At 37.0% G+C, this 20,416-nt stretch overlaps 1 protein-coding gene across 2 annotated transcripts in view; it reads right to left on the bottom strand.

Moving 5' to 3' along the window:
- Positions 1 to 312: 312 nt before the first annotated feature.
- Positions 313 to 20,416, bottom strand: part of KCNH7 (potassium voltage-gated channel subfamily H member 7) — a gene marked incomplete at both ends in the record, with an annotated part of 472,381 nt that continues 452,277 nt past the window's right edge. The window contains 4 exons of one of the 2 annotated variants that reach the window (XM_080799570.1): positions 313 to 579; positions 2,345 to 2,537; positions 6,915 to 7,077; positions 12,601 to 12,864. In XM_080799570.1, the coding sequence (XP_080655696.1) occupies positions 313 to 579; positions 2,345 to 2,537; positions 6,915 to 7,077; positions 12,601 to 12,864 (887 nt within the window). The remainder of the gene's footprint in view (positions 580 to 2,344; positions 2,538 to 6,914; positions 7,078 to 12,600; positions 12,865 to 20,416) is intronic. The other variant, XM_080799569.1, reaches the window with a different exon arrangement.

The raw sequence follows: 20,416 nt of genomic DNA, 5'->3' as shown, positions 1-20,416 counted from the left end.
TAGTAAGTAGGAGTCTCCATGCAAGAGAAACTGGAGTTTCCTAACATGCACATGATTTAAAAAAATAATACGAAGAAGATGCCTTGAGATGCTGGCAGTTTCAACATTTGGAACAAAAGAGTTCATATGTATATTTACATCCTAATTGCTCAGTTTTACCTTACAAGCTTCAATTTAGGAAAATATACAGTACTTTTGCATATAATGTACCTTGTGAGCCCCTGAGTCAAGTAGAGAGGATTTAAATACAAAAAAAGGAAAACAGCCATTAAAAGCACTTACATTGTATGTGGAGTAAATAGTACAAAATGATTACTTCCCCGGAAGACCAGGATCAGAAACATGCCTATGAAGACCCAAGATTCCTACAGTGCTTAGGGATGAATCTGTCAAAGAAGGATGCCTAATTGGATGAAGGTAGGTTTTTCTTTGCCGCGGGTGAAGCTCTAAAGAGAGATCACTGTCTTGTTTTAAAAGGGAAGTCAAGTTGTCTTCTGAAGCTGTGTTCAGGTGCACCCCACTTGAGAGGGATTCTTTGGATTTAAGTTTAGATTTTTCAAGGTCTAGAAATTCAGGACACTAGAAGAAAGAGAAGAAAAACATGTTTTTTATAATTCATTTGGACAGATTTCTAAAATTATATTCACAAAATCTAAATACATTTAACTTCCTCATTAATCTATATTTGGCTAGTGATAGTGACCAAGCTTTCCCTCCCAAAGATGGGTCAAGGCATTGGAGGTTGGGCACCAGTTTGTCCTAAACAACCATTCTAAGAACTTTTACACTGAAGCCAGATCAGATTCTTCTTTCAAAAAAAAAAAAAAAAGTGTACACAACACACACACACACACACATTATTTAACATTGAGTTTTCCAGATGAGTTTTAATTCAATAAATCAATTTTAATTCAAATTTCGAGACAACTGAATCAGAAACATGAGTCATTTGGTGAGTAAACAGTGTAAGGAGGACAGAAAAAAAATGAAGAAATATCACTCATCCTTGTGATGAGGGAACAGAAGTCTGGCTGAGGACAAAGCAAAAGCTGATACCCTGAAACCTTCCCCCACCCCCACTCCTGGGGGTACGGCATTCTTTAGGAATCTCCCAATTATCTTAATACCTTGCTAGAGGGAAAAACCTTGACAATGATAAGGCCTCAGGGCATCCAGTATCTTATAAGTCCTCTTAAGCATATGAAAGTTCTATTGAAACCTCCCTTTTCCTTACCTCCCCCAATCCCATCCTACATAACCTGCCACCCCTCACATCCTGGGGCAGCACCTGTCTCTGCCAATGGGTCCTATCCCCGTGCTCTAATAAACCACTATTTTGCACCAAAGATGTCTCAAGAATTCTTTCTTGATCATGGGCTCTGGACTCCACCCCACTGAACCTCACCTATATTCTAAAACTTCATCATTTGGTCAGAAACTATTACCTAAATCGACTGAAAACAAAGTACATGGTGTTACAAGATCTAGGACATTCAAAACTACTTAGAGAAATTAAATTTCTACTTCATATTTCAGAAAGATTGCAGTGTTTTCCTTCTGACATTTCCCCGTTATTAATGTAGTTTCATTTCCCAGAACATATTGCACTAAATTTCTAAACTTCTAAAAAAGTTTTACAAGATTGTTTAGGAAATCCTTGCTCTTGGGTCCACCTTTCTTAGGTGCAATTTGGCTATTGGGCTTAAGTAATAAAGAATAATTTCCTAAGTGGAATTCCAAGGGAGTTAGACTTTTCATATTAACATAATTCAAAAGGCCTTAGAGGTCTTCAGAGACAAGATAAAGGACATCTTAATATTCCTCCTACCATGATGGAGATGAGAAAAGTTTAGAGATCTCTGGGCATGTGTGGGGCACAAATGAGATTACCAGTCTGTTGGCCCTGGAACCTGGGGTCTTTGGACAGCTGCTGTTTCTCCTCCCCCTCCTCCCAGACACCCTGCGCAAGAGTGCCTCTTGTCACCAGAGCAAATGACAGACCTTTCTCTGAAGCGCTTTTTGGACCCAGGGCTATTGGCTTTGAAAGCTCTACCACATATAAACTTAAGCAGATTGATTCTTGAAAAGAATTTTTTTCTTAGAAAAAAATTGCTAATGTTTTAAAAAAATTCCTCTAGGCCCACTGTTCTCAAACTTGAAATGAACATGATGATTAGTGGGGAGCTGGTTTAAATGCATATTACAGGGGCTATTCCCAGCAATTTTAATAGAGCAGAAACAGACAGGGATGAGAAACCTCATTTCCCATAGCACCCCGGATGATTCTGATTCAGACGGTCCCCAGAGAGAGAGAGATTCCCGGTTGTACACTATCTACACTCACTTGTGAGGAAGGACTGAAACTTCTGTCCGTCTTGATGGATGCTACAGGATGGCTGGTTCTCATCAGGCGGATGAGGGGCCTCTGATACTCTGCTCCAGCGGTTACCATGCTGTAGGCTGGGGGGACAACGGTGGTTTGTTTTTGCAGCAACTGTAAGATGGTCTGGATGTCGGCAGTCATTTGGGATTCAAGTCTGCGGGACAGACACAAATGGGGGAAGACAATCCTAAAACAGTCCAGGATCGCAAAGCATTTGAGAAAATTTCAGCACCACCAAGTAGAACTACGGCCCTGCTGCAAACAAGGACGACAGGAGAGGGAGCACGGAGATTCTCTCCTGGCTGATTGATGCTCACTTTCTGAGTCCCACTAATGGTTCTGATAAACACCGTTGCTTTCCTGCACCTATAATAAGATCTTCACAGAAAAGCAGCTCAGTCGAAATAGACGACATTTTTACTAATCTTTACTGATTCCAAATGTAAAACACATTGAGACTATTTTAAATCAGTAATCTGTTTTTTAATCAGGCTTTGCTGTTTCTTTTGAGCATTTTATTTATTCTTTAAAAATGGATTTGGTAGCACAGTTCTTTCAGGGCTGTAGAAGTCAAGGAATTTCTTAGGTGTTTCAAATTTACATTACCTTTATTTTACCTTGCATCTCTCCTATTCATAGGATTGCATGTTATTCCTTTGGTGCTGTTAGATTCTTTATCATTAAGTGCTGTTAGATGCTAAATGCCTTTTCCATTCCTTTCTCATTTATAATTCCAGGACTTTTGTATTTAAGAAACGGATGAAATGTACAAGTTCACTTGCTTCTCTGACCCATCTGGCTTGCAAAATGCCAGTCTGATGATTTCTCCCCGCCAGATCTCACAAAGAGCCAACTGGTCTGTTAATTTTATTCTCATTTTAAAGTAAAATTCAAAGGAAAATAGCAAAATACAATAGGACTAACTTCCCCCTCTTTTTTTTGCATGTGTTAACAGCGTTTTAAAAAAGGGAGTTTTGTGGGCATAAGAACAGAAAATTAGGACCATATGCCTCTTTAGAAAACTTTAACTCTTCACTTATTTGCACTATTTTGTTTCCAAATGAAAGCTGTAAGGAGAAGGTAAATCTTACCAAAAACGTTAAAATCACAGACCTTAGAATCTGCATTTTAACAAGATCCCCAGGTGATTCCAAAGAACATTAAAGTTTGAGAAGCTCTGTTTTAGAACAAAGTGTTAATGATTTCCCTAAAAATGTATATCTGTAGGCATAACATATAAATATATAAGAACCCTTCTTATGTAGACCTTTAACCCAACATATAGTTTAATTGGTCATTAAAGCAGAAAAGCAGGAGTGAAAATGACTCAAGATAGACCATTTATTATTTGTTTTTTTGCACTGTGTACTTAATATGAGTATTTGAATGAACAAAACGGGGTTGTGATTCACAGGTCTATATTTGAACAGAATGTGGACACTAAATAGGACAGACCCAACTCTAGGAAATGTCCCAGGATTCTCACTCTGCAAAGTCCAAGTTTGAATTGAATTGTCCTCTTCAAACTTGTTCTCTATACTTTTGCCTTCTGGAGTAAAGTGGAAGAAAGATGATGTTGGAGATCTCAGTGCTGTAAACATGTAATGTGTTGGATTTTAAATCCAAGAGAGGCTAAGTGGAGTTCAGACAGAAAATATTTGTGAAAAAATTGGAGATAAATAGAAGTAAGTCAAAGTGAGAAATATGTCAAGGGACATACAGATGCTGGGACGATGTCAAAAGAGATGTCAAGAGAGATTTAATTGTACTTTTGAAAGGAAACGTTTCATACAATAATAATAACTAATGTAATCAAATAACAATAATTATTATTATTACTAATGGGCAATTGCAAATTGTACAGTCTTAGATGTGTGGGTCCTTAGGAGTTTACACTTAACAGTCCCAGCACATATTGAAAACATATGTTTTCAGTAATCTTTCACTTATCCTGGCAGCAATGATTCGTACTGCTGGCAAGGCAACAAAGGGGTCCTAAAATCTGAATTTTAGTCCCGAAGAAAGGACTAAAGGAAGTACATGTAAAGTAGGAGGAACACCAATAACAGAAGTAAAGTTCATTGCCTGTCAGATTTTACCTAACTGCTACTATAACTGTTTACATCTTGAGCATATATAGTTTCAATATATCATATCTTAATCTTTAAACACCTTTGCAGGTGTGTGTATGAGTCAATGATAGAAACTGAGGCTGGAGAAGCTTCAATGACTTGACCCAGTTATCCTGTACATAGCGAAGTAGCAGAGTTATGACTCTAATTTAGGCTAACTGCAAGTGTTTTGCTAAAGAAATCACTGCTGTCCCTGTCATTCACCCATTTACTCACTCGCTTTAATAGCTCCCCAACAAGTTGAACACATACACCATGTCCTGGCAGTAAAGAAATGGGCAGTTATTTTCTCTAAGTCACAGAAACCAAAGAATTCAAGTTCAGAGATCATACATATCAATTTTTATGTGTATACAGTATACAGTTTTATGTATCTTGTGACTAAAGGACCAACGTGACTTGGCATAAATAATAGGGAGAATAAAAAAGCAAATGTATCAATTAAGCAACTAAATAGGTCTCCCTGACTATTAGTAAGTATTATAATGGGAAGTTCTTAAACTTGAACCAGGGATTACTGACTCTAAGAAAATGATAGGCTGTTTTAATGTTCTCAGATATGTTTTAATTTGACAAGACCTGCAGTTAAAATTTGGGAATGGGATATGAACCTTATCACCAGGAGATTTTAAAGTCTATTAAAATCCATGAAGAGATAAAAATACAAAATAAATCTTTAGTTCATGCAGTATTTTCCTACCTTTGTTTGACATTAACAAATTTATTTCGATTCACGAATTTGTCAATTTTCTAATTCTGTCTGTTTCAATTCCTGATTAACTTGTGATGGCAATGTATATGTGTGCATACACACATTTCATGTGCTTACTATATTGTTTGACACTGTTCATTTTTGGCAGAAACATTAAAAAAACAATTAAAACAATAAACAGCATGGATAAAGCACACAAGAAACATTAGGGAAATAGTAAGTAAACCAGTAGCTTATGGGGTATACACAAAATTCCTGGGATGTGTTCAGTATAGATCATGAGTAAGCAAGTAGCTTGCTAGATGTGGACAGAATTCCTCAGCTATATTTCATAGAGACAGCATGTGCATAACCTGTAAGACATGCCAAAGATAGAATAGAAATATGATGCAACAAACCAGAGTGTGGCTTATGCAGATAGAGACAGAAAGGATGAATTATTCTCATGTCATCTCTGGACAGAGAACTGACCCCCCCACACTAAATTTGGCCATCCAGAGGTGACACACAGCAGAGGCTCATTCTGGCTCTATCTGTGCTTTAACTACAAAAAACAAATACAACCTATGGCTGTTGAGTAGAGTAAATGGAAAGCCACAGCTGTGGCCAGGTGTACCTAGCCTTATATCTCTGTGAACGAGCAAGTGTGGGCCATTGGGATAGACAGATTTTTTTGTTTGTGGACCTTCTGTGTCAACCTCAACTCTGTCTGGTCCTAGTAACCACACCTCAGGGCAGGGTGATTCAGCACGTATGAACATTGCATCAACTGGAATTCAGCTGTAGTGGGCTCCTTTTATGCTATGCTTGCATTTATTAGAAATGTGTTGATTACCTCTTCTCGCTCTCCTCATCTCTTATTGTATGTTTTACATCGGTTTAGTAAATTGTGTGATTTGAACATTTTAGTTTCATCAGTGAAGTTTTCGGTCTGTGACCACTGCCTTGCTTGGTGGTGTACCCGGAGGCTACCTTTGAATCAAGGTCAGCTCCCATATGAAGTACTACTCACACAGCTATATCATACTCATTCATTTTTTTTTTTCCTGAATCTTAGCAAACAGTTTAATCTTAAGAAGTCCACACAGAGTTGGGTTAAGGAATTCCATCCCCCCTAAAACCAAAATTTATTCCATCCCCCCTAAAACCAAAATTTATTTCTCATCTCAATATAGATCAACAGTGGCGGAAAAGTGGAGAAGCCCCAGGCTTCGACTCTGTGGTATTTCTAATTCAATCACATTATTGAGAAGCTTTCTGAATAACTATATGTTTAAATAATTTTGTCTATACTTAAAAAAAAAATGCCATAACACATAACTAAGTTACCAGAAACAACCAAAAAGTGTAAAAGCAGAATGCAAAGAGGGTGTTAGTAAACAAGCTAAATATGAATTATTCTGAGGAAAAAGGAGTTTTCTTCAGCAGCTGGTGTGGGTGATATACTAATTTTATGACAAGTAAAGAAAAAATAGGATTTATGTTGCCAGAAGCATGAAGTTTCTAAATAAATGCTCCTTGCAACGCAGATTAATAATTCTGTCAACTTCTAGTCTTATTTTAAATAAGTAAGCATATGTGAAATATATGAGATTATGGTAGTAGGAAATTGCTAGATGCAAAGGGAAAACCATATCCAACCAAGGGCCTGGGCGATGTGCTACCTTTGCCTCACCATTGCTTATACCTGTTAAGTTGTTCTTGAAGCAGATCTAATCTTTGCTCCACTTCCCCATAAGTGAGGTCACTTTCGGTTTCCGAGATCCCCCAGGCAGCTCGCTGGAGGGCTGAGGGGCTTGACTCGTCAGCCTGAGTCTGCGCATGTTCCCAGCTTCTTGTGTCGGCGATATCTATGGGAAACACCAAGATGGACATCAACTTCTTCAGGTGCCCCTTTGCATCAGTACACACAGACATCCTCAAGATGAGCAGGAAAGGATCTCAGAGTATAACCGCAGAGCCAGAGAGCCAGAGTGATTCGAGGACCTGTCCAGGGGCCACCACCGATGGGCCGCTGAGCCCTACCCTCCTCACCCTGCCTGCCACCTCCTCTGCCCTTTTTCACATGAATAAAAACATAGAGACGGCCGTGAGCTTTGAATACGATTTTGTCGCAGATGAGAGAGCAGTGATTTTCGCTTCTGGATTTGGGAAGAAAGAGCATAGCTTGCTCTTGTAGACATACCTCGTTTTATTGCCTCGCTTTATTGAACCTCACAGACACCGGTTTCTATACGGCCAGTGCTCTCACCCCTGAGCTCGGGAGCCTTCTCCTGATACCGGTTTTTACAGAGCAAAGGTTTGTGGCAATCGCCTGAAGATCAAGTCTATGGGCACCATGTTTCCAATAGCCTTTGCTCACTGTCTCTGTGTCATACTTTGGTAATTCTTGCAATGTTGCGAACTTCTTCATTACAGATTTGTTGCAGTCATCTATGATGAGTGATTACAACTCCCTGAAAGCTCAGATAATGGTCAGCACGTTCTAGCAATACAGTATTTTTTTTTTTAAGATTTTATTTATTTATTTGAGAGAGAGACAGTGAGAGAGGGTATGAGACGTGAGAAGGTCAGAGGGAAAAAGCAGACTCTCCGTGGAGCTGGGAGCCCAATGTGGGAATAGATCCTGGGACTCTGGGAACATGACCTGAGCTGAAGGCAGTTGCTTAACCAACTGAACTACCCAGGCACCCAGCAATACAGCATTTTTAAATGAAGGTATTGCACATTGTTTTTAAAGACAGAATGCTATGGCACATTTAATAGACTACAGTGTGAACAAAGAACAAATTTTACTCTTTTTATTGTGATAGTAACTTTTTTTTTTTTTTTTTTTTTTTTTTTTTTTTTTTTGCAGTTGTCTGGAACAGACCTTGCAATACCTCTCAGGCATCCTTGTATGGCTTCCCCTTGGATTGAAGGTTTTGGGGGCTGTTCTCCCAGGATATACTTTGTGATATACTTTGTGATTCAGAGTGAGCCCAGGGAGAGAGCCATGGAAAAGTTCTGACTTTCAGGGGCTTTTCTTAAGCCAACCCAACTCAAAGTAGAGCCATCAAGGATGGCCAGGGGTATTAAAGGTCTTATAGTCCCAAGATGCTATTGCATGTTTTTATCTTTCCTTGTAGCTCCTCCTGCACTGTTCTTTCATATATTCATATTAATTTCCAATACAGTTTCTTGTGGTTCTTTTATTTCGAATATTTTTATGTCGCTATACTTGAAACATTCCGCTTATCTGTTCGAGTCCACTTTTCAAAGGCTCTGAGGGTCTGTTATGTGCCAGAGACACTGCTAAATGTGGAGGAATTACAGGCAAAGAAGACCCAGGCCCCACACTTGAAGAATCTGATCATTTCTCATACTGCTGATGAATCTCCTTTTAATTTATGGCTTCTTGTACAATCTGCATTTGCAAGTTATCAATATCGGAGGGCAAATATAGTCTTACTTTTCCTCTCATTTTTTCCATACACTTTGATGGCTTTTCTTCTGCTTTCTTACCCTCTACATTTTACATATCCACATAAGAGCTTAAAATGATTTAGGTTTGGAAAATAAAACCCTAGAAAAAATACTAGTGGAGTTGGGAGTTTATTTCAGACATAAAGAAGTGACATCTTCTCCTCACTGGGAGGGCTGGTAGGAGGGAAAGAGTATCTAAAACTGGTCTTCATTTTCCATGGAAATAGATTTGAATTACAGAAAGTGATTTTGGTTTGATAGAAAAACTTTTTTTACTTTTTTCTTTTTCTTTTTTTTGGACACTAGCTATGATTAAACACTGACAAAAGTTATGTAAAGTTAAGGAATTTATATCCTCAGCTATTTAAAAAAATGGGTAGAAAGTAACCGATTTGGGAAGATTAGGTATGATTCTAGAAATAGGGAGCAGGATTTGCAGGCTTCTTGCAGTCCCTTCCTTTCCTGCAGTTTCTCCCAAAGTACAGTCAACTCAAAAGCATCCCCTTTCTTCAAGAAACAGAGGAAGTCTCTGTATTCTTTCTTCTATCCTTATGTCTTTACCATTGAATCCACAGAAATTTCTCTAATGAGGTGCCTACAATTGCTGCCTCAACTGGGTGAAGCCCTACCAAAGGAATTAGCACCTCCAAAGACAGCATTAGAAAAACAGAAGGTCAAGCTTCCCTGTTCTGTAGAAATGGCCATTAGATCTCATAGGGGTTGTTAAGAATTCCAGAATGGTTCTTTGTGATTAAGGAAGGCTTCCTTAGCCTATGGGATCCTGGAGTTTTCTTCTGTCTTTTAAAGTGACAGAATATAATTCCTTTTGATTTTTACCAAATAAAACAAAATGAAAATGAACATAGAAAAATGATATTGCTGAAGTTTTGAGCAATGTATCAGCAGATTTTCACTGGAAAGTATGACTTACTATTCATAGACTTGTAACTCTATTCAAAATGAAGAACAACAATATAATGTCTTAGTACAGGAGGTTTGCAATGTTGGAGCAGCAATCCCAAACATTTAGAACACACATATAATGGTTTGGTGATGCCAGTGCTTGTCCCTGTCTAGCCACCTGCTAGCCGGTTACTATAGGAATCTTTAGAGAAGACAGTAAGAATTGGTGAGATGGAAGTTACGTATAATGCTCAGAAGTTTTGTGTCAAGAAAGCTTACAGAATTTCTGCCTATGCTTAACAGTTCTCTCGTTCACAAATCATATATAATAAATTGATTTTTAAATAACAATGGTGAATCACATGCATGAATTATGTAGGATTATATTCTTTGCCACTCTAGAAAAAAACTGATTATCTTCTCAGCAGAAATGAATAAAATGTAAACTATTAGACAGAAGCTTCCTTGATTATAATTTACTTTTTTATTAAGGTCTGGGTATACATGATTGGCTTGTTTTAACAGCAATATAGAAGAAAAAAGTTCAAAGGGGAAATCCAGGTTAGTGGTCTTAATCAAAATGAACATCCTTGTAGACAGTTTCTAAATATAGCTCAGAAAGAATCTGCACTTGGTTGCCTTGGAAAATGTTGCTATAGTTGCAAGACACATTTCTGGAAATGGATGAAGAGAAAGTAAACTTTTACTGTGCTCTGGGTACATATTTTTTCTAGAGTTAACTTTTGAACTCAATCTAAGTAGGATCAGAATCTACTTAATTTGCTTTTTTTCTTTTCAGTTTTGCCAAAAAGGTGCTCTTCTGTTAGGTTCAGCATGGCAAATGCAGGAATGTGAGTAAATGAAATTTCCTACTGATTAAACTAAAATTTGTGGGGATTTAGTAGTTTGCCCTGTAGCTGTTGGAGCTGTACCCCACACAGTATTCAATTTCTTGAACATCCCATAATACGTCACCTTAACAAATCATTAAGGGATAAAATTTACCGTGAATGAAGTTTTAGAATTCTCCATTAGTTGGTCAGATTAATTAACCAGGTTAACTATGTGTCACACTGGTCAACTCTGTATGACATCAATTATTTTATTCAATTGACATGAGTATTTAGCTATGCATTTTCATTCAAGGTAAGGATTTATTATTTGAATAGGGACTGAGTTGTACATTTTTGGAAATTAAAAATTTGTAGATATTAAAATTATTTGTTAGGATACTTTTTTTTTTTTTACCCTGCATGAAGAATAGCTAATTAAAAATAATTGGAAGAAGTGGCCAAGAAAAATACAAGATGAAGGGCATGCGAACTCACTGTCAGCAAGAGTCATTACAAAGTCAAATAAAGTCCCAAAAATACATCTTTAATGACTTGTCACTTGAGACTCCAAAACTCAAGAAGAAAACAACAAAAAGTACTTTTAAAAAAATCAGGTCCACATTCTGCTGACTTTGGGAGAAGCAGAGATGGTTTAGTGAGCTCTTCAGAACTTTTGACTTCCATAATACAACCTTTTCCTATTTTTAGTACTTCCCAGAATCCGATTTCATAAATAACTAAAATGGGACATTTGGTAATCACATCTAATATTCCATTCTTCCATTGTGATAAATGAGGCACTATTTTCATTCACTTCATCAAGATTTTAAATTGTCCAGAGAACATTTGCATATATTCTTAGCTTACTTCAACATGGGGTCATTGCAAAAGCTGATTTGATAGCATAGGGAAAGTAACTCTGGAAAAATGTGAAACCTAAACATCTTAGATTCAATAAACTACTGTTGTCAGATATAGTCACTTCAAATAATGGTGATAAGGTTAGGTAATATTTATTTACTCTGTGCCATAATTTTGGTATCTTGCCAGGCCAAGACTATTTTCCTTTTATTTCTGTTATATTCTTTTGATTTTTTTTTTGACTATACATTCTTTATCTCTACATTTTTATATATCCGTTTGTACATATGCATTTTATATATACATTCAGTGATTAAAAACTTACCAAATAAAATCTATGAGAAACTACTAAACTGAGGGATTTTATTTCAGAGAAAGTGATTTATGCATATTACCTTGTTCAATAATGACAATCAATTAGTTGGTTAGAAAATGTTATTCTGTTTGAAAGGTGAGCAAGCTGAGCTTAGTGGGGTCTGTCAAGTCACTTATTCAAAGATATAAAGGGAGCAAGTGAGCAAAGCAAATAAAGGGAGCTGGGGTTGGGACCCAAGCAATCTGACCCACACCTGTTCTTGAACCCACCTAAAAAGGTTAGAGTTAATGAGATCTGCAGCTCTAGCTCCCATTTTGCTGAGTTAATTGTTCCTCCATGTGATAGTTCTTACCTTTTCCTGTTTCGCATCGTTTAGACCAAATTTGCGTACATTAATCAAACATCATTCTCCATCTCATGCATCTTTTCTACAATAAAACCCATATATTTGTGTATTCCTTCTCGCGGAGATGTTAAACAAATGTGTTTAAATGAGTTGGGTAAAGAGCATGATTTATTTAGGGGCATTTCTCCCTATTTGCTCATAATTCCTAGAAAACTGAAATTCTTTTGGTGTTTATTGTACTGTTACCATATCGGCCAAGAAAATGACTGGGTTGGGGTTGAGGAGTAGGTACAGAGATTCTTATACGTATATAAGAATTAACTGGTTAGCTCTCTTGAAATACTCAGTAATCCCAACTCCCTGTCAGAATCGTTACAATAGACCTTCCCACGATGTTCTATGTGGCATTATGTTAAATCTCACTACCACAAAAACCTCTTACGCTATCAATGTTTGGGAATAATTAACACTCTTCCAGATTTACACAAATGCTTTATACATGACCTGAGATCTGAACTCTGCAAATATTTCATGAAGTTGTAAACAGATTAAATTAACATGTGTGAGTACAGTTCTTTGTTTATGAGAAGGCGCCATTTCACAATTAGCACCCAAGGGGGACAATCTGATTCCTGAGAACCTTGATTACCTTTGCAAGAGTGACTTCTTTTATCTATGTGAATTCTTCCTGAGGTGGGCACTGTTTCTTCAAAATTGAGTCCAGCTCCTTTCCCCACTCCTGCAGGAGAATCTGCTATTCCTGAGAAGAGAGGCTTTTGTTCGTCATCAATGGAGGAGATGAAAGATGAAGATCTGCTTTTTTTCTCTTCAAAGTGTTTCTTGGAAATCTGATAATGTCTTATGGTATCTACAGAGTCTTCAGGACCATTTGCACTCTTCCCTTTGCCAAAATCTATCAAAAAAATATTTTATAGGAGATAATCAAACGTGAGTTTCTATGCACGTTATATTTCCTAACTATATATAAACTACATTTTTAATAGTTATGTTCTTTAAATAACTATAACAAAGAATTTTCTTTAGGGGCATCTGGGTGGCTCAGTTGGTTAGGTGTCTGCCTTCAGCTTGGGTCATGATCCCAGAGTCTTGGGATCAAGTCTTGCATCCCTGCATTGGACTCCCTATTCAGTAGGGAAGCCTGTTTCTCCCTCTCCTTCTGCATGCTCCTCCCCCTGCTTGTGTTCTTTCCCTCTCTTTCTGTCAAATAAACAAGTAAAATCTTTCAAAAAAATAAAAATAAAAAATAATTTTATTTAAAACCACCAGGAGAGTTGTTTATTCTCTTTTCCCCATTGAGAATGTAGCTACTTAAGGAAAATCTTTTCTTGATTTAAAGACATTAGATTATCTTAATGAAATACACTGTGGTAGAATTAAGAGAATATCTGCAATATTAATAATGTTTACATCTCAGAATAAAAACCCTGTAATATATAACCTTATTTATACATGCTCAGTAGTCATTTGTATTCTTAAAATCTGGTCCACTGTCTCTGTAAGGAAATGAAAAAAGGAGGGAAAATGTGTCCTAATTCTAAAACATCACGATTATGCAGGCTCTTTGTTTTAGCCGCATGCCCTCTCATGTGGCAGCCAGTCATGTGTTGTGAAGGTCAAAACCAGAAGCTTCCTTGTAGTAAAGGCTGACGGAATGAATTTCAGTATATGTAATGTTCAGTATATGTAATGGCCTTGACATTCCTGGAAGTTTGGTAGTGTAGCATACTGCAAAGAATATAAAGCTTAAATACAGTAATTAAGGTGGGTTTACCTAACCACATTACAGCCAGTAGTGCATATTGGCTGTTTTATACTGAAATGTCAGGATAATTTTAGTCCTGAAGGTTGTTTTAGAACATATTTCAGCAGGAAAAACTCAAAAAGACAAATCCCAGAACTTATTTCCATTAGTGTCCTGGGGAGACAATATAATTCTCCATCTGGTAACTGCTAATAACTAACTAACACAACTCCAGAAGGTGTAGTATTTTTTAGAGAAATGGTTAAGATAGTGTCCCCATCTACTCTATGCCTGGTTGTGCTTAGTCTATTATTTATAGAAGGCCAAATGAGCTGATTTAAGCCACTCCAGAGAAACTTCCAATTATTTAAAAAATATGTATCATGATTTAAAATATGAGAAGCCAGAAAACAGCCCAAGGTAAAAATGAAGAGATTAAAAATCAACTTTATGGGCGCCTGGGTGGCTCAGTGGGTTAGGTGTCCAACTCTTGATTTTAGCTCAAGTCATGGTCTCAGGGCCATGATATTAAGCCCACATGGGGCTCTGAGTTCAGTGGAGTCTGCTTCAGATTCTCTCCCTCTCCCCTGCCCCTCCCCTGCTTGTGCCGATGCACCCGTGCATGCGCACACTCTCTCTCTCATATAAATAAATAAATCTTTTTAAAAAATCAAGCTTGTGTGAAATTATTATTAAGGTGTTATTTTATATCCTGTCAATTAAATGTAGCAAAAACTGATTGTTTAATTTATTTTCTTTCAAATTTCATACTTGCTCAGTGATTTTATCATTGCTGAGAAGATCACAGACCTTTCCAGTTTCCCTTCCTTCCTTCCTTCCTTTTTTGAGAGAGAGAGAGAGAGAGAGCGAGGGCACCTGATGCAGGGCTAGATCTCAAGATCCTGACAGATAATGACCTGAGGCAAAACCAAGAGTCAGCTGGCTGCTTAATTGACTGAGCCACCCAAGTACCCCTACCAGTTTCAAGAACTGTGGACACATTGGTTGCTCAGCGTCACTTACATTTCCCCACTCAACCACTAGTGTAATTGGCTGTAAATTTTCAGATCAGCATTTCCTTTTCTCTCCAATGTCCCTGACACAGTCCTCCTTAAACTTCTCAAGTTCATTATTATCATTTCATTCTCTGTTTTCTTTGGTTTTAACTTCTTCCCTCTTGAAAATTTGGTCCACATTCCCGATTTTATAAACATATCTCATTCCTCAAAGAAGAATCATTTCCAATTTTATGGTAGTAAATGTAAGGGGGAAGAAAAAAAAAGCTTCACTGTTCTAACTTGTCCTCATACCTGCTTAGTGACTTGCTGCTCCTGAGTACACCTTTGTGCAGATTGGGCACCAGTGGGATTTGAGTCAGTGCAGGCTTCTCATCTTCCCGAGAATGCCTTTCTTTTAACCACTGTATGGAGTCTTTTCTGGTATATTCAAATGTAAATTGAATTAACCATTACTTCTTATGCCTCCAATCTAAGTATGGAGAGTGCTAACATGGATCTTTGCAATGAATGTACATCACAAATTACACAACCATTTTGTCTTTTTGGCTTGAGAGGTCTTAGGAGTTCTCTGTAGATTTTTCAGTCCTCACACATAGTAAAATGTTCTGTCCTACCTGCCACCTGGGCCTTGCTCGGTCTTTGTTTACTAAGTATGACTTGATTTTGGATGCCAAGGGACAAACTCATCAGTTGAGAGATATTTTTCGGTTGAATTATAACTTGCTGATTTCAACTCAGGACAAATATTCACCAAATGTGGTGGATGAGGGATCATGATTTCATTCTATAGTAAAATGGAACAGATTACTTTATATACATAGTTTCTAAATTCTATAATAAAAATTCCAGGTAAAAGCAGAATCACAAGAGAAGAAGAAAGAGTCTCATATCCTTGAACTGTTCTAATTCATAAGGAGAGTTACTCTCCATTTATTTCTGTGTTCATTGCCCCTGGATGATGAGCCAGCTGCTTCCCGGAACCCAGGCCACACAGACAGTTTCTTTAATGCAGCCTCGCTGCAGCCCTGGTTTTCTATTCCTTACTAGAGAAATCAAAACTTCATATTCTATCACTGAAAATCAAAGTTGAAATGACAATCTATTTGTGGATTAAAAATCAAAACTGCTCAGGGTTAGGCTGGAGGTTGGCTGAGGGAATACATGAAATTAGGCTAAAATGCATTATAATTAGCCTCCAGGTACCTCTATATTTTGATGGCCTGTTCCATTTCTGCCTTCTTCTAGTTAAAGTGAATTATTTGATAGATATTAAATAGTATTAGGTACTGTTTATTCTTGATACTAATTTTTTTCTTAAGGCTATTCTTATCCTAAGTAGGAATAGTATTCTACAGGCAGTAAGGGAAGGGAGATTTTACTTTTTCCCTTTTGTTGGAAGTGAGATTGTATAATCACTCCTGTTAACCATCATTTTACAAAGAAAAATTTTCGTCTGTTTAATTAAACCTCAAATTTGCTTTCTGATTTAGATGATTAAGAATTTATTTATTTTTTTTTAATTCCTTGTTTCTGGAGGTTGACAGTTCACCTCCTCACAATTCTAAAGCATTTGTGATTTACCTTGTGGATGTCTCTCTGGGTTCAGACTGAATTCAAGAGCACAGGACAAGAGTGTCCTGATGGGTAGTTGACCCATACATCTTAAGAATGATAATATAACATTCTTCTATTTCAAACAATCTAGGAGCAAATGCTTCCTCACTCCATCCTTTATGGAGCCCTTATTTCAGATTCATTACCATTTTTATTTTTCAGACTCAGTAGATAGACCCAAATTTTGGTCAAAGAGAGGCACTTAATGTGTCCTGTCATGTCAGCATTTGATATTGGATTTCCTGCTGGTAACAGTTTTGAAAAAAACTGAGCATTTAGGACCAGAAGCATTTAAAAAAAAAAAGTTATTTCATTAAAAATTGAGTTCTAAAATAAATTTCTTCAATTGATTTCAAATACCTTAGTTCCTCTCTAGCTTCAAGGAATGTTAAAAGGGGACCAATGTCATTTTTCTGTACAAATTCAAGATAAAAACATTTAAACTATCTTAAAAAATTAAAGCAAATTACATTTATGTATCACTAAAGTGGATATTAAAAGTTAAGTATTATTTGTTATTGGAGAAGATGTTCCTAAGAGATGCCAAAGTATAATACCAAAATTTTTAAGGCTTAAATTAATAGAATTAAACCACTTTTATTACATAAAAGTAGGTTCAACAATGTATATATTTACTCCATACTTCAATAATTTTCATACTACTATATTACTTTGATACTGCATTTTCTGTCCATAGAAAGAGTTGTGCAGAATATTCCAAATATTTGGTCACAAAACCCCTATTGGTTAAAAGATACATATGTGTGTATGTGTGTTTATCTTATGTGTTATTATACATGCTATTATACTAATATATTATGTATAATATATAGTAGTATAAACTGTATGCAACATAAAATCTTAAGTATTATTCCTATCACCCAATGAGTGAATCATATTGGCATACTCTGAAGTAAGTACAATCCAACTTTGAAGACTACTTACAGACAACTTGTTTGGCATTTACTTCTGTTCTGCCCAACCATTTTATTTTATTTTATTTTTAAAGATTTATTTATTTGACAGACAGAGATCACAAGTAGACAGAGCAGCAGGCAGAGAGAGAGGGAGGAGCAGGCTCCCCGCTGAGCAGAGAGCCCGATGTGGGGCTTGATCCCAGGACCCTGGGATCATGACCTGAGCTGAAGGCAGAGGTTTTAACCCACTAAGCCACCCAGGTGCCCCTGCCCAACCATATTAATAAGTCCTTAACAAAGGCCACTAAATAGGTCACTGAAGCATCATTTTTGTTCTTCATTTTCTGAAACAATGACTTTACTTCCATCTCAGGAACTGTAGGACCTCTTTCTACAATGGCCTTAGTTAAAGTTGGGCAGTTCCAGGGCACCTCCAGTCCAGAATTTGAAGAAAGAAAGATTAAGATTGAAGATTAAACAAACAAACAACAAGAGGTACTCAAATTCACAGCTAAACTAACAACTTTCCATTGTTGAGAAGTAGGTTATTTCATCAGAAAAAATGAGAAGCTCATGAGGACAAAGCACCTTCATCAACAAATTAATTTTAAGAGATAAGTGATCCACAATGCTAACTTCTATTTTGTTCAAGTCAGCTTTCCAGAGATTCTATGTACCTTTTCTTTTTAAATGTATCTTTTTGAATGTAAGCTCCTTAACAATGTGTAGCTGGCATGATTGGAAGGGGTGGGAGGTGGTAAGGATTGAAGCCTGAGGAGTTCTGGTGCCTTGAGTAGGTAGTGAGTGGCAGTGTAGGACTCAGCCTTTGTCTGTTTCCAAAACCAGTCCATATGTTCTTCTCTCTGGTTCTTGATGCCTCTGCTAAGTGATTCACAGTCATCAGCACTCTTGGTTGTCTGCTTTCAAGGCAGTGTTTCACATGAACAGTAAACTAACTAAAATAATCAATGCACTGCATGAGCAGCTTTTAGTTTATGTACCCCATAGCATTTAGCATCAATAATTTTCTGAAAGTTCTCTGTTCTTTATACTTATGTATGTGTTTTTCTCCTATACATTGATTCTACATCAAGATATGTATAGAATGAGTGTTCTGCTTTTAGAACATTAAATTGGGGCAATGGGGACTAGATTGTTTCCAGCAAATTTATATACTTGCTGTAGCACCATGGAGTCCTGATGACTAGAACGGGTTCTCAAATTCTGGATGACTGGAGTTAATTGTGTCTTCACATTGCCAAAATCAGGCTTACTTATTGACACACCAGGAAACTTCAAAGAGCTACAGGCAGGCAAATCCCTTACGATGTATACTTTATATAAAATAAGTTTCATAGACTAAGTCTGTGATTAAAGAAAACTTTTCAGAATCAATAGAAATGTCTAGTTGCATGAGCACAACACATTGTGATATGGTCTCAGGGCCTTATCAGGAGATAAAAACATTAGATTATTTAGCTTGAGAATGAGAAAAATAAACAAGATTGAAAGGAGATTTAATAAATCTTCAAGTGTACCTGGAACATTATTGTATAGACAACATTTTCAAGTTGTTCTTCATATTCAGAGAGAAAAAAATAAGAGATTAACTTTAGGATAAGAGATTTTGATTGAGCCTACAGAAGAACAGCTTGAGAGTAATGGTTCTGATTTTAGAAAAAGTTACCAAGAGAATAATGAAAGACACTGCAGAAATAAATTATCACCTATTTGAGTGGTTTATTGTTCTGCAATCAGCCAGACGACTCAACAATTAGCCCAATTCAACAAATATGTACCAACCATTCTTTGTTAAAGGAATCTGCAGTTTGATAGAGAAAAAGGACAATAAATATTAACCACTGCGCAGGGCAAATCTGCATATTTGGGGAAATCTAGAGAAGAATTCATATTGAGGAGCATCTCTCTACTTGCTAGATAAGATGCTGCCCAATTCATGAATTTCTTATAAAGCCAATTGCATTTTAGAAAAAGAGTTTATGTTGAATATATCATTGGAGATTAGCCAAGAAAAGGTAATTCTGGTTGACAAAAAAGTGGTGTGGTGTGGTGCATGGGCCTGTGTTTGACAATAGGAGGTAAATTCTGATTAAAGGAATGATATAAGCAAAAAGGCAGAAATGATTTACTTGGAAGAGAAGGCAGTTTAGTTTACTGGAAGTGTAGAGGAAGCTGATGTGAAGTGTAGATGAGCTGCCCTAGGGAGAGAATTCAGAGAGAAAGGGGCCAAAGAGAGAACTTGGATGAAGTCAAAAGGAGAAAGAGAATCAAAAGGAAGATGCTTGAATCCTATTCATTGATTGATTCACTTTTTCAACAAATATTTGCTGAATACTTGTTATGAGACAAGCACTAAAGTTACAGGTGACTAAATATTTCCCATCTCCATGGAGTTTAGAGTCTAGGGACAAACAACATTGATTACAGAATGATGCAAATGGACACAGACGTACAACTGGAATTAATGCTGCAAAATAGGGGAGCTGTTGGGAGAAAAACAGGTTAAGGTAGTTGAGGGAAGGGGAAGTCCTTGGAGGGTAAGTCCTTTAAATATGTGCATGACATAAACATAAATGCATTTAGAAAAAAAAAATCACCAGTGGTCCAGTGTAAGGAATAGATGAGAGAGGGGCAGGCCAGATGTGAGAGGTCAGTTAAGATGTTCTTTCACTATTCCAGGTGATAGATTAGGGTAGCTTGGCCAAGAGTTGTGGCTAAGAAGATAGAGAGAAGTGAACCAAAAAGGACCTAGTTTGAAGATTAAATGAAGATATATTGGAGAAGCAATAACAGATTTGTTGCCAGAACTGATGGAGAGGTTGAAAAAAGGTCATCTCCTAGATAGACAGCTGTCTAGATATCTGGTTTGTGCAATTGATTGGGTGGTGGTTCCATTTAGAGACATGGCAACTCATGAAGAGACTGGTTTCCAGAGGGACTTCATGAGTTCAATTTAGGAAATTTTGAGTTTGAGCTGCCTTTAAGATTTCAAGTTAATGGTTTAACAGGCAGTTAGATATATGAAATTGAAGCTCAAATGGTCTGGGATTAATATGTAAATATTCACATCTCTTATGTGAGAATATAATTAAAGAATGTAAATGAGATCACCCAGGAAAACGTTTGAACGTT

The sequence above is a fragment of the Martes martes genome (assembly GCF_963455335.1).
Source record: "Martes martes genome assembly, chromosome: 3".
Taxonomy (NCBI): Eukaryota; Metazoa; Chordata; class Mammalia; order Carnivora; family Mustelidae; genus Martes; species Martes martes.
This window is presented reverse-complemented; position numbering and strand designations above follow the sequence as displayed.